This window comes from Thermobia domestica, chromosome 1 (assembly GCF_964235325.1).
Source record: "Thermobia domestica chromosome 1, izTheDome1.hap1.1, whole genome shotgun sequence".
Taxonomy (NCBI): Eukaryota; Metazoa; Arthropoda; class Insecta; order Zygentoma; family Lepismatidae; genus Thermobia; species Thermobia domestica.
Window position 1 is genome coordinate 136,603,064 of NC_137454.1, and position 12,955 is coordinate 136,616,018.

The 12,955-nt window shown below is 33.6% G+C and overlaps 1 protein-coding gene and 1 long non-coding RNA gene across 3 annotated transcripts in view; one reads left to right on the top strand and one right to left on the bottom strand.

Annotated features, from left to right (window-relative positions):
• LOC145689434 (uncharacterized) overlaps positions 1-11,428 on the top strand; it is a 101,383-nt gene extending 89,955 nt beyond the window's left edge. Inside the window, exon 2 of the long non-coding RNA XR_014132103.1 lies at positions 10,145-11,428. This is a non-coding gene — a long non-coding RNA (uncharacterized LOC145689434). The remainder of the gene's footprint in view (positions 1-10,144) is intronic.
• The window catches only part of LOC145689426 (uncharacterized), a 52,266-nt gene continuing 43,861 nt past the window's right edge, over positions 4,551-12,955 (bottom strand). For both annotated transcript variants that reach the window (XM_081763583.1, XM_081763586.1), the window contains 2 exons: positions 12,623-12,772; positions 4,551-9,165 (listed from right to left, as the gene is read on the bottom strand). In XM_081763583.1, the coding sequence (XP_081619709.1) occupies positions 9,094-9,165; positions 12,623-12,772 (222 nt within the window). In that variant the 3' untranslated portion in view covers positions 4,551-9,093. The remainder of the gene's footprint in view (positions 9,166-12,622; positions 12,773-12,955) is intronic.

The window sequence follows — 12,955 nt, forward strand, 5'->3', positions numbered from 1 at the left end:
ACGGACCTGGCATAACAATGATTGGATCGTAATGAACGAACGAGGAAAACACCTTTTCACCAAGAAAAAGTACTATACTGTGAGTGATCAATCGTGCCTTTCTTAGACGAAAATAAAACTATCACTACGGACCGTTACAATGCTGAACTTCAAGAACTGTATCGCAAACTTGTAATGGTCAATAGAATTTGTTCTCATGTGCAGGGATGTGCCTTTATAGTAACAAACGATAGAAAATTGTGTAGGAACCCAATAGAAAGACACAAAAAGTTAAGTACAATTTTGTTGTGTTTTGAGAATGAAGGGAAGTACGAAAAAAATGGTAATGGTAACACTAAACGTTTACAATTGGGAGCATAGTTTTAAAATGTGTGGATTAATTAGCTTATTGTGTTATGAACTATGCAGTAACGAACTTGTATTGATCTGTACAACCTTGAACACACACAGACTGAAAGCCATCATGACATCAAAAGTGGAACTGCATACTCTCAACAATATTTTTCTTGAAACGTTTTAGACTAAGCACAATAAAACCAACTCTTTTGCTGCATGTTTGGTGAGACCCATCTAATTTTATTTGCTTACATGCATGTGTAAATTGTGTACATAATTGTTAGGTTTAGTAAGTTGCGTTACTGTGTTTTGAATGTGCTGAGAAAAATAACAACAATGTGAGTAATATCCTCACTCCAATATGGCGTAGGATGTAATTGGTGTATTTTCAAAGACAAAGACAATCATACAACTTGTAATACAACGAGTAATTCTAATAATTCATAAATGCCAAATAATCCTGAGGTTGATATGCAAGCGAATGACAACAAATCATCGAATACAGATTCTATACAAGATGAAAGTTCTAACAATAAAGGAAATAATACGAAACAAGTTAACAAGCATACAGGATTTATCCACAATACTAGAAATTTTATATATATTTTCTGAATGACAACATAGGTTCATTCAGCACCATATGTTGTTTATGTAAAAATCAATTTCTGAATATTTGGGACAGAAACATTTATGGCATTAAGCCGTAAATTATATTTAACTGCCATTACTGGTGTTGAATCCATACATAGAATAGGAAGAAATTAATTGAAATACAGTTCTGTTCAGAGCAGGAGGCAAATATCTTTCTAGATCATATTTTAAAGCAATATAATTGGCAAGCTTTTATATCGAATCATTTTGTGTACTCCATGGATGTAGTAAGATGCAGAACCCAACATTAATATAGAGGATATACTTAACGATGCTAAATGCGATGGACAAATCACATCTGCCGAGCGTACAGTATCTATCGTAAAGACGCAAACAACAAATAAATTCCATTCAAATCGGTTTACTTTTAACACTCAGACGTTATCCGGAGAGGTCAAGTTATGTTATTTATGTTTACAGCTAATAACTTACACTCCTTCAATTAGACAATGCCTTAATGGCTGCTTCAAGTTCGGTCACCTAAAAGTAACTGTCGCCTTTAGAAAAAATATTTTGCAAAATATGTAGCCTATTACCAACAGCGATACTTGTAACAACCCAGTTCGTTGCATTAATTGCAGAATGAATCATCCGGCAGATAATAATGTCAGGAACGTGATAGACAGAGAAGAATATAAGCAATGCCATTAAACAAACTGCCATTTAATGAAGCGAGTAACATTTATTAATAAGAATCAATCGAAATCTAATCAATCAATCACTTCCTTTAAGGAAATTAGCAATACAAAGTATAACAACAACGAGTTGCAAGGGAACAAAATTAACTACTTAATCAACAGTTTTCTATACTCTAATGCTTTCATCGGTCATACCAGAGAACCGGTGATGGAATCCCTGCCTGGAGAAGAAAAGCAACACGAATTTGGAGCTTCCATCGGACTCTGGAAACAAATATAGTTGCAATGTATATAGTAATAGTGCAGGTACATTTCATTATCAATACAAAGCACGACTATGGCGTTTAATCTCAACCGGTAATGTTAATTTCAGAGTTTGAATTTCCCTCGGACTCCACAGAAATGGATCCTATCCATAACGGGAAATACCAGTTTAAACAAGTACAGTTTAATGGATACTTTTGTTTCAAATGATTCTTTGCTGGTGCTTACAAAAAGCAATTCTCACAAATACTTACATCTGATTACCTTCCTATTTTGATTCTGGTACAGTTCCATGTTTAATGGCAGGGATGGATTTCTGGAAGGGGGGGGGGGGGGCAGTGGGTTGTATTACTGCTACTTAGAGCTCCTTATAAGAGCTCCAAACTTTGGGATGTGTTTTATTTATATATAAAATAAGAAAGTTTCCTCTTCTGGGGGCCGGCGATCGCCCCCCTGGATCTGCCCTGCTCAATGGCCACAAAAACTGATTAAATTGTTCTTCGATAACATTTCTGTTTAATAATGGAAGTAATGAAATATGAATTACGAATGGTACGTAGTTTCTATTTATGTATGGGCTAATGTTAGAGTATGTTATTTAAAATGTGTAGAAAGCATGTAAAGCTATTATTATAATTTGCATTTGATATGTATTTTGACATTGCATGAATAGAAAATAACGATTTACATTTCATGAATTATGCATGTAAACACCTAAACACGAACTTGTAACATGTGAAACTTATTTTATTCAGAATCTGAGGATTTCATAACTATCGAAACATATATTGAGGATTTCATTGCAGCGAAGACTAGTAGGAAAATTCTGAACTAACTTAGATCACCTGTTACGAAATGATCATTACTGAATTCTCTCCCCTTTTCTTTTTTGAAACCGCTTCCCGGTTTAACCCGAGTTATTTCGTTTTACTAATTAGGTCACTTCTGGCCGAATTTTCTTCCCAAACGTGACTACGTTGTACACGAAATATCTCCCAATAATTCACAAAAGAACGGTCGACGAAACAAAGTGCGAATTTACTCGTGCTGGTCTAAATTGAAACAAATACGGAAAACGTAATAACTCGGATTGGTCCGTCAGGACCTGGTTAGTTTGGATAAAGTGGACCGGGAAGAGGTTTTAAAATAGGCTATTCATATACGATTTGGTGTGAATGAAGATTAACCAAATTGATATACAATCTTATTTCAGTATATAGCTAGATTCTTTTCATTTTGAAAGTTAATTCATAAGAATTCTTCATTGTACTTCCAATTATGAGAAATTATACTTTATTGTCATGATAGCAATAGAGTTCTCAAGCGAACTTAGAATATATATATCTTCTGAATCATAATTTTGACAGGTTTATGATGTCAGATTGTTGTTGACAAAGAATGATAAATATTAATTTTTAAGTAAAATTAGGTTTTTTACATTTGTAGCGATGCACCTAACAGCTGCTAAAATGGCAGCCCAATTTACATAATTATTATTATCGGCACATGTACAGTTTAAGTATTAAGTAAAAAGTGCAAGGCCGTTTAGACATAGACGTCAGTAGAATACAGTTAAGAATAATAATCAACTACCAGTGAGACTTCCATGTTTCCATACAATAAATTAGTTAAACGTGACAGCTGAGGTGTGAAATAACTTAAGCTATGGTACAGAGTAAGTTGGAACAGACCATCCATTTGGCAAATAAGCAAAGAGTTTTGCGACAATACATCATGTTGGACAATGCTCACTCACATATCACGTAAAGGACGGAGTAGACTATCCACGAGTTTCAGTATGAAATCCTTCCTCTTTTACCCGTATCTCTTGCATTAATATCACTCCCACTTCTTCTGGCATCTCAAATCACTTTTTGGGAGGAAACATCTTCCCTGATAATCAGGCGGTACCACGTACAATTGGGGCCGCCTTCTCCACACTTCCTTGGCCACGGAATCTAATCGTTGGCAAAGGCGTGTGTTTTCAAATGGTGACTATTTTCATTAATCAGGTATTGTAGTTTTCGTTTCGTGGCCTTTGAAAATGACACACCTGAGGTGAATATTTCATTTGCACTAACTTAATATACAGATTATTGTATGGTTATTCCTAGGTATGCTCTCCACACGATTTACAGTTATACAGTTCGAATACTACCAAATTGCACAAATAATTTCTATTTTTCGTTATTAAAACTATGGACATTTCCAGTGTACCGTCTTTGACCTATTCCTAGCCTAAGCACTGCTGAACAATGAATGTAAAAAACAAACGATCTTCGTTAGTGCATTTATAAAATATTTATAAAATAAAATTTCGGTTAGCAAGGTCAAAAACGCGAAAACGAATCAAATATAATACTGACTGCTATTAACATTTATTTATTACCTCTATAAGTAAATATATATATAGGAAATGAATACGATGCATTTTTTTTTTTTAATTTTTTAAAAAATAAAAAATAATACGACAGTGTTTTCATTTATACATGCTGGTACAGCTCCTTTGAAGCTAAATGGGTGTTCTCGTCTTTCGTGGAGATATTAGAGTCTGATCCCTAATTCTTATCCTACTTGAAACGATGTGTCTAAATCTCATGTAACACTGCTGCTGAAATGGGGATTTAGAGGCTGGTAAAGACATAAATAGAACACAGACCATAAACATTATTAAATATTATATATTTTACTGTCATAGATTGCATACATACACACTATATACACATTCCAGTACAATTGTGGGTTCTTCTTCAAAGCCACAAAATCACATGAAAAAAATGATAAAGAACCCACCATCCTTACGCTGTAGTAGCACCATTAACTTCCACATAATTAGATACATATTTCTGGTTCAGTATAAGATCTTTTGTAATTTATTTAATTCTATATTTCATTCATGCATAGAATTAAATTGGCTCATAACTAAGTTTTAACTGCTCTTCATATTCTCTTATACAGCACATTAAAATGCACTATAATACTCATCAACGAATTTTTCACCTTCTCTTCTTTTATTAAGATATTTTTACTGTATATACGTAATACACATACACACGCACACACCAGCTTGCAAGCACACTAAGTCTTTGTACATTAGATCGCATAGAATGTTACTACATCATTTTTAAACGGATCATTAGTCCTTTATTTATTTTTGTAACCTCTCCAGATATCTGACTATACTACACTTTAGATGTACACAATGTTTCTATTTGGCTATTTTACATTTTTTCTTTCCTTGAAGAAACCCATCTTGGACGTTTATAATGGTTATACGTACTTTATTCACTTTTTAAAAAGATTTTTACACTATTTGTAAAATGCAAAGTTGCAGAATTATGTCACTATAAGCCACACATAAAAAAGAAGTACCATGAAAATTACGGATGTGACTTACACACGCAAATGATAAATACTACGTGGGGTATCCAAAAAAAAACGAACTAATTTTTTTGGTGGGCAGAGCTTTTGTGGTACCGCGTTTTGCCGCTAGGAGCACAGTGCGACCATTCCTGAGTCAGTAAGCCGAGTGTCTCGCTGAAGAAGGTCAAGACTAGTTCCGGCAGTTTATAGTGAAAACTGTTTTGTGTGATCGTCGTTTTTGCAATAACTGATTTTCGTGAACAGTGTGCGGCGGTTAAATTCTGCTCTTTCCTCGGAAAAAGTGGTACAGAAACTCTTGAAATATTAAAAATCGCGTACAAGGACGATGCTATGGCAAAGACTTAAGTGTTTGAGTGGTTTTCCCGTTTCAAAAATGGTGAAATGTCAATTCATGACAAACTTCGTTCTGGTCGTCCTTCCACGGTCCGAACACACGAAAATGTTGGAAAAAATTCATGCAATCATCAATGAAGATAGACGACGGATCATTGAAGAAGCTAGTTCAGTGCAACGAATTTTGACACGAGATTTGGAATTAAACGACTGGGTGCCAAATTCGTGCCACGACTGTTGATTGCTGAACAAAAACAAGGTCGCGTGAAAGCATGCTTTGAAAGAAAAGTCCCGAAATGATTATTTTTTTTTTCCTAGAATGAAAAGAGACATGAAAGGAAAGCGTTTTGCTGATGTTGCTGAAGTGAATAAAAAGAAACGACGCAGGCGCTGTCAAGCATCAAAAAAGATGAATTTAAACAATGTTTTGAAAAATGGAATAAAAGATTACACAACTGTATTAGTACAAGCGGAGAATATTTTGAAGGGAATTGAAAGTTTGTGTTTGAAATGTGGATAAATAAGTTTAAAAAAATAAGTTCGGTTCCTTTTGGGTACCTCCTCGTATGCCCGGCAACACAGCAGCGCTTCTTCATACATATGTATATAATACAGCATGAGTCATCTTTGTTGTTGGCTTAACATAATTGTCATTCAATTAAGTTGGAGTAGAAAGTGTAAGGTTGTTCGTCCTTTTAAGGGAGGATATCAACCTAAAGAATTAAGTACAATACTACTTTTAAATAGATAATTATACGATTTTCTGAAGGAAACCGCAACACCCTTGTGGTTTATGCACACGATAATGCGGTATATTAGGCAAGAAAACTCAGTATTAATGAAAAATAGTATTAAGAATCATTCTTGCCAGAAATTTCTTTTATTTCCAAGGCACCACCAAGTGCTACGAAGACGGTAAATTATCAAAAAATCTTTTTACGGATTTTAAAGCAAAATTTTCACATTATGACTTATTTCATTTCATTTTTTACGTACGTACCATTATCAAACTACAGTACAATTTCCCTATTCTTCTTCTTATTATAATTATTTTTATTATTACACCTAAACTGACTTCACACGTTTTCAGACACTGATACTGTTACGTGTAATTAGTTAATCTTTTATAGAAACGGCAAAGAAACTATAAACAAAATAGAGAGGCACGCAATTACAATACAATTAATACTGTTTTAAATTCGCGTGTAAGTACAACTATTTTCACAAATAAATCTCAACAGAAAAAATAAAAATTAGAAAAAAAAGAACGCTGATTAAAAAAAAAAGAAAGGATACAATTATGCAAATATTAGAGATTCATTTTCACTTACAAAAGTATAATGTTTTAACAGGAAGACGAAAGCAAAATTTGCTATCTTACATTTATCATTAATTTTCTTTTTTAAAAGAGCATGCAGACGCTTTGGAATTGTTCTAAGTTAATACAACTTTTCTCCCGTAACGACTAGTTCATCTAGTAGAAGCTACAAAATTTCCTAGTACATACATAAAAGAAGCTAGTAGAAGCTTCGTAAATTCGTCACAACTAATATGACAAATAATTACTGAAAAACTTTCGAGGTAAACTCAGTAAGGCAACAAGTGGTAAGACTGAAATGATTAACAACTTTTCCACATACACATCGGCCTTTATCGGAAAGAATTAAATTTGAGAAAAATGTGTAGAAAAATTCATTTTGAAATTAAAATTCAGAAGTCTATGTATACATATATATCTACCTTCTGTTTTAAATGTCAGTAATTTCATAACGTACAACTGGAATGTGTCCTTTTATACTTAGGATATGTGATACTGATTGTGACAGCTCGCGGCTCCTCATGAAAAATGCTCAATAAAACAATCTATTTTCAGAAATCATAATTAAATATGAAAAAAAAAAAAAAAACCCTCGGAGTTTTAATTTTATGGTGTTCCCAAACCCAAGCATTACATTTTTATATTGAAGATAAATGTATATTACATTCTATTTTACCATTTGTGTTTTCAGTTACGCCACATTGTTTTCCAATACTTCAAACATGAAATTAAGTTAGAAATATTTGCATTTATAACTACTTTCCTCCTACACAGAAAGATGTACTACAGTTTCAGTCTTTCTATCGGCCTCTTAAAAATGAACCTACCATTACACATCATTGTTCTGCATCCTTGGTTCGTTTCTTCGATGAAAGCAAAGAAGGAGGAAACATTCGTAGGTTTCTAAATAAAATAGGTGGCAAGCATTTTGTGTAACTCAGGTTGAGTGTGTGATGATAATTAAATCAATCAAGGCATTCAAAGTTCAAGCCGATCCGACAGCAATTTTAAATCGAAAGTACAAAAATAACTGACATATTTAACGCTAAATCCTTTGCTGGCGCTGATTCAATACTTAAAAAAAAAAAAAAATTTAAAAAAATTAAAAAAAAAATAAAATCATAAAAAAAATCAATGTATCATTGAATCAACATATAAAATTTAGATGTTTAAAAATCAGTTGTTTCCTTTATTCTCGTATGAATAAGACGTGAATGTTTGTAATGAATAAAACACATTTCGCATTCTTCACATCCAACTGGAAGCCCACATTATGGTCTCACAAATTCATTTCAAATAAAATAACTGTCATATTTAAAATTCAGTTATGAGGAAAATACTCTCTGTTCCTATCAGAAGTACCAAGGTTAAGGGTAATGAAATATGGAAGATGCTTAAAAAAGGCCAGACGCTTAAACAAACACAATATTTTTAAAAAATATGTACATTTTATGTTTCATAAATTTTGCTGTGTGTTACGTGGATAATTGTTACTTGGGTCACTCGAAATGAAAACATAAGACTAGAATTTTATTGTTATATAAAATTTACGAGAGAACATAAATAGTTTAAATTATGAATATAGGAAAATGAACAATATGAATCAGAAATCGGACTTCGATAACCTTCTATTAATATGTCAACAGTAACATATCAACTTTTGATACGTATTTTACAAACATTTTTAAGACAAACTAACGAGAGGAGGTTTCTTTTCTTCCCTTTCTCATAACCTAAAGTCATTTTGAAAATGTATTTTATTCTGTCATATGTATATAAGTAATCTTAATGTAAATTTATGTTTATTGGTATCACGAACCTCTCTTCTCCTCCCCCCCCCCTTTTTTTTTTTTTTTGATATGTGCAATCATTGCATAACCGTGTTTTTCTATATTTTTTCACATACATAATATTAAAAGGAAGACTTCCATTTCACACACGAGATAATCTGTATAAATTAAAATATGAAGTAAAACAGAACATTTAATGTAACATTTCTTTCCAGTTATCATACATACAAAACTTCTATCACAAACAAAAAGGAAAGAAGAAATAAAAGTTAAAAATCAAAGAGCATTCTGGAATGCATACATCTCAGCTTATCTAGTTTTCTTTCTATTCACACTGGCTTTCACTCCATCTAATAAAAGACTACGTTACAAGTATAGACTAGGATTCTTCAGTTTGCTTCTTCTCCATTGTTAACCTTGCAATCTCAGTACCCAAAGTATCTATGTTTTCCTACAAAAAAGAAAAAAAAAAGTTACAGTGTGCCACAAAACTTTAATAAAAAATTAAATACTTAATCTAACGTTTTGTCCTTTCGGTTAATTGAAAAGGATAAGAGGTCCAAGAATGAGATAAATTGGTAGAATAAAAAAAAAAAAAAAAAAAAAAGTGCAGGAAAACGGGAGAACATGTAGAAAAACTATGAATACAAATATGTCCATCACGGTCTGGGATCGAACCAAGAACCCTCTGTACCAGAGCTGTGTCCTATCAACAGAATATAAAATTTAATTGCTGCCGAACTGAATACACATTTTGCACTTAGTTAATGTCATAAGTACAGAATAGATATGCGTGCAGTTTTAACTTATTTACATCAATTACTCTGTCCGTCCCAGTACGATACTCAGTATCTGAACAGTTCTTTACGTTTTAAAGATGTTGTTGGAAAAGATTAGATGATTTCGATTGCTGCAATCACTTTGCTCAAGGACCAAGAAGCAGCTAGTGCATAAAACATTCAATAAACCTGCTGTTCTCTTTGGCATTAGAGCAATGGATAATTGGACTGTTTTATGCATCAATTGACCAAGCGCCAAAACACGGTTCTGAGATATTGAAGGAAATAAAAACATGTCCCCATTACGATCCAGCACTTGGCGCTTGGGCAAATAGCTTTTCCTGAACGTTTAAATAAATAGTAGGGTTTCAAATCTTTTTATATATATATATATACAATATTTACATTGTTTCCTACTCACTGATGTAAAAATCTCGAAAATCGCAAGATGGCGCTTGGTCAATTGATGCATAACACCGTCCAATTATACTGAGTGGGCCAATAGTAGCCGTATAGTTTTTCACTATTGGTTTCATTTCACGTTTTAGATATAATTTTTCCAAACAATAATAAATCATTTACCTACATTTCAGATGTCACTAACCATTTCGTCATATGACTTGTTTTAATTTTTATTGTCTTACTTTACAGGTAATTATCAGCAATGGCAAACAATTTAAATCAAGAGCAAAGAAATGGATACTAAAGCAGTACCTGGTGTCAAAATGTGGAGCAGATGCGCACCGCATGGTAACGCGCTTTTAACATTCCCCGCCTTCACGCATAACTTACCACAACTTACCACATAAGAAATGCATTTGAAAACACACGTTCGGTGGTTAATTTACCGAAGTCTGGTCGTCATAAGACTTCTATGATTGAAGATAATCAGATGAAGTGGCTCTAAAATTTGTAAACATTCCAAAGAAGACTGTACGACATGCTTCTACCAAACTATCCATATCAAAATGAAATGAAATGAAATCTTTCAGGTTAATGTCCACGATTATGCCCATTAGGCTAAGGGAGACGGATGATTAAGGCAAATGTATGATGATGGAAGCACTGGTAGAATAAGAATGCGGGAGGAAACAGGAGTACAGAGAAAACCCACGGACTCGATGTTTTCCACCACGTACTTCCTTGGTCGGGATCGAACAAGGGACCTCACGTACCAGATACACCCATATCAAGAACGTTCTTGCGACGTTTAATGCGTAAATTTAAAAAAAAAAAAAAAAAAAAAAAAAAACGCCCACGACTGGTGTATGGTCTTTTGTAGGACGATCCCGATCGCCTATTGGAGTTCTGGAAACTGGTGCGTGACTAAATCAAGTTTACAGCTAGACCGTTTGGGGCAGATCATCTGATCAGATGAGGCTTGCTTCAAATTGTAAGGTCACGTAAGCAGGCAAAATTGCGTGTACTGGGCTAAAACAGTCCATCAATCATCATCTCTCAACTGAACCAGTTTGGCATTACAGTGTGGAGTACATTCTCCAGCGAAGATGATGACGGATTTTCTTTGGTGCAACTATGGATGGGCGAATTACCTAGAAATGTTACGTAACTTCTAGAGCCACAATTTAACACTAGAGTTAACTTAGCTAAATTTTTTTCTTAGCAAGATGGAGCACTTTCCCATTATGCTTTGCCTAACGCCAATGGATTTCTTTTCTTGGGGTGCAGATTGCTGGAGTTCGCAACAATGTTTATATCATGTAATTAGAGCTACTAAACGCTATTGCTGCAATGCTATAAAAGAGAACAACAATAATCATTTTAAATATTTTTCACAAAGATGCCATTTTTACCAGTGTCGCGAACTTTATCAATGTTTATCATATCTCCGGAAAGGTTTGGGATATCGAAGTGCTGTAAACGGCAAAATAATTTGTACATTCATTGCAAACCATACAATTAATTAAATGTGATACTTATGTAAGCATTTTTTTTTTCGAAATAAAGCATTTTAAAAAAATCAAATTTTTAAGCCCTTGTAACTCGTTCCTATTCATTCGAAACAAGTCATATCATGATCATGGTATTCAACATTAAACTACTTTTGACGTACATTATTCTGTCCATCTCCGTTGTATATGTGACAGAGGCTTCCAGTGATACTATAATATCATTAAGTTGGTACCACTGAATAATAAATATGGTATTTTATGTTTTCGTTTAACATGTTGACTTGAAATATGTAATAATCTGACGTAGTGCCATTTGAAAAAATGTAACTTTATATTGGGTTAGCAACACTGTTCGCTGTGTGTTTCTGTTTAATACGTGCAAAGATGTCCTCCTCCTTCTAGTTGCTTCGTGCAATATATATATATATATATATATATATATATATATATATATATATATATATATATATATATATATATATATAAAGGTGTTTCAAAACAACACCAACAACAACGTTTGCGAAATGATTCCTGACACCAAGATAAGACAAAAAAATATAGACTAACCTTGGTGCACAAATGTTTCTTTTCGGAGTTATAGGCCGCCGAAAACATGAAAAAATTAACTTTAAAGGTCCATAGCTCTAATACTATGGAACGTACAGGAGTCGGTTCAAGACTTCACTTAGGAACTAGTATGTGCCCTATTTAAATATCCAAGTTTCACAATCCTACGGTGCTTCTACAACAATTCTTATAGAGGTAGTTTGCGAGCACTTCAAATTGTATGCCTGTCGCCAAACTCTCTCTATGAAAATTGTTGCATAAGTACTTTCCGAAACATGTACTTTTGGGTAGGGCGCATTACTACTTTCTTAGAGAAGTCTTGACCTGACTGCGGTAGGTTCCATAGTTTTGGAGCTATGGACCTTTAAAGTTCATTTTTTCATATTTTCGGCAGCCTGTAACTTTGAAAGGAAGCATTTGTGCACCCAGGTTGGTCTATACTTTTTGTCTTATCTTGGTGTCAGGAATCATTTCGCAAACGTTGTCGGTGTTGTTTTGAAACATCATATATATATATATATAGTTGCACTATGTGTACCTACGTATATACACGAAGAGTGAAATCCAAAAAATCATATTGAGGAAAAAATAATGCACGAGTGGTCTCTTAGCCTAATGGATAATTTCCTAACTAAAATTTTTAACTTACCTTCAGAGTGATATTTTTCAATAGTGTATCCTCTAATACTGCCTGCAATTTCCTGTTTATTTCCAGAGAAAGTTCGAGCGTCATTGCATCATCCACCGCTCTGGACCCATACACAGATGCCATGATTCCACCGTGTTTTGCTAACTCAGCCTACAAAAACAAAAGCCAATACACCAATACAGAATCGTAGTACAACAGTTAATTTATCTGTAGGAAACACTCACATTTAACAGATCAAATTTATCACAAGAAATTTTGACAATAAACGAACCCCAGTGACGAACAGTTTCCCGACTACATCATTTTGCATTAGTTAAGTATCTTAACCCAATG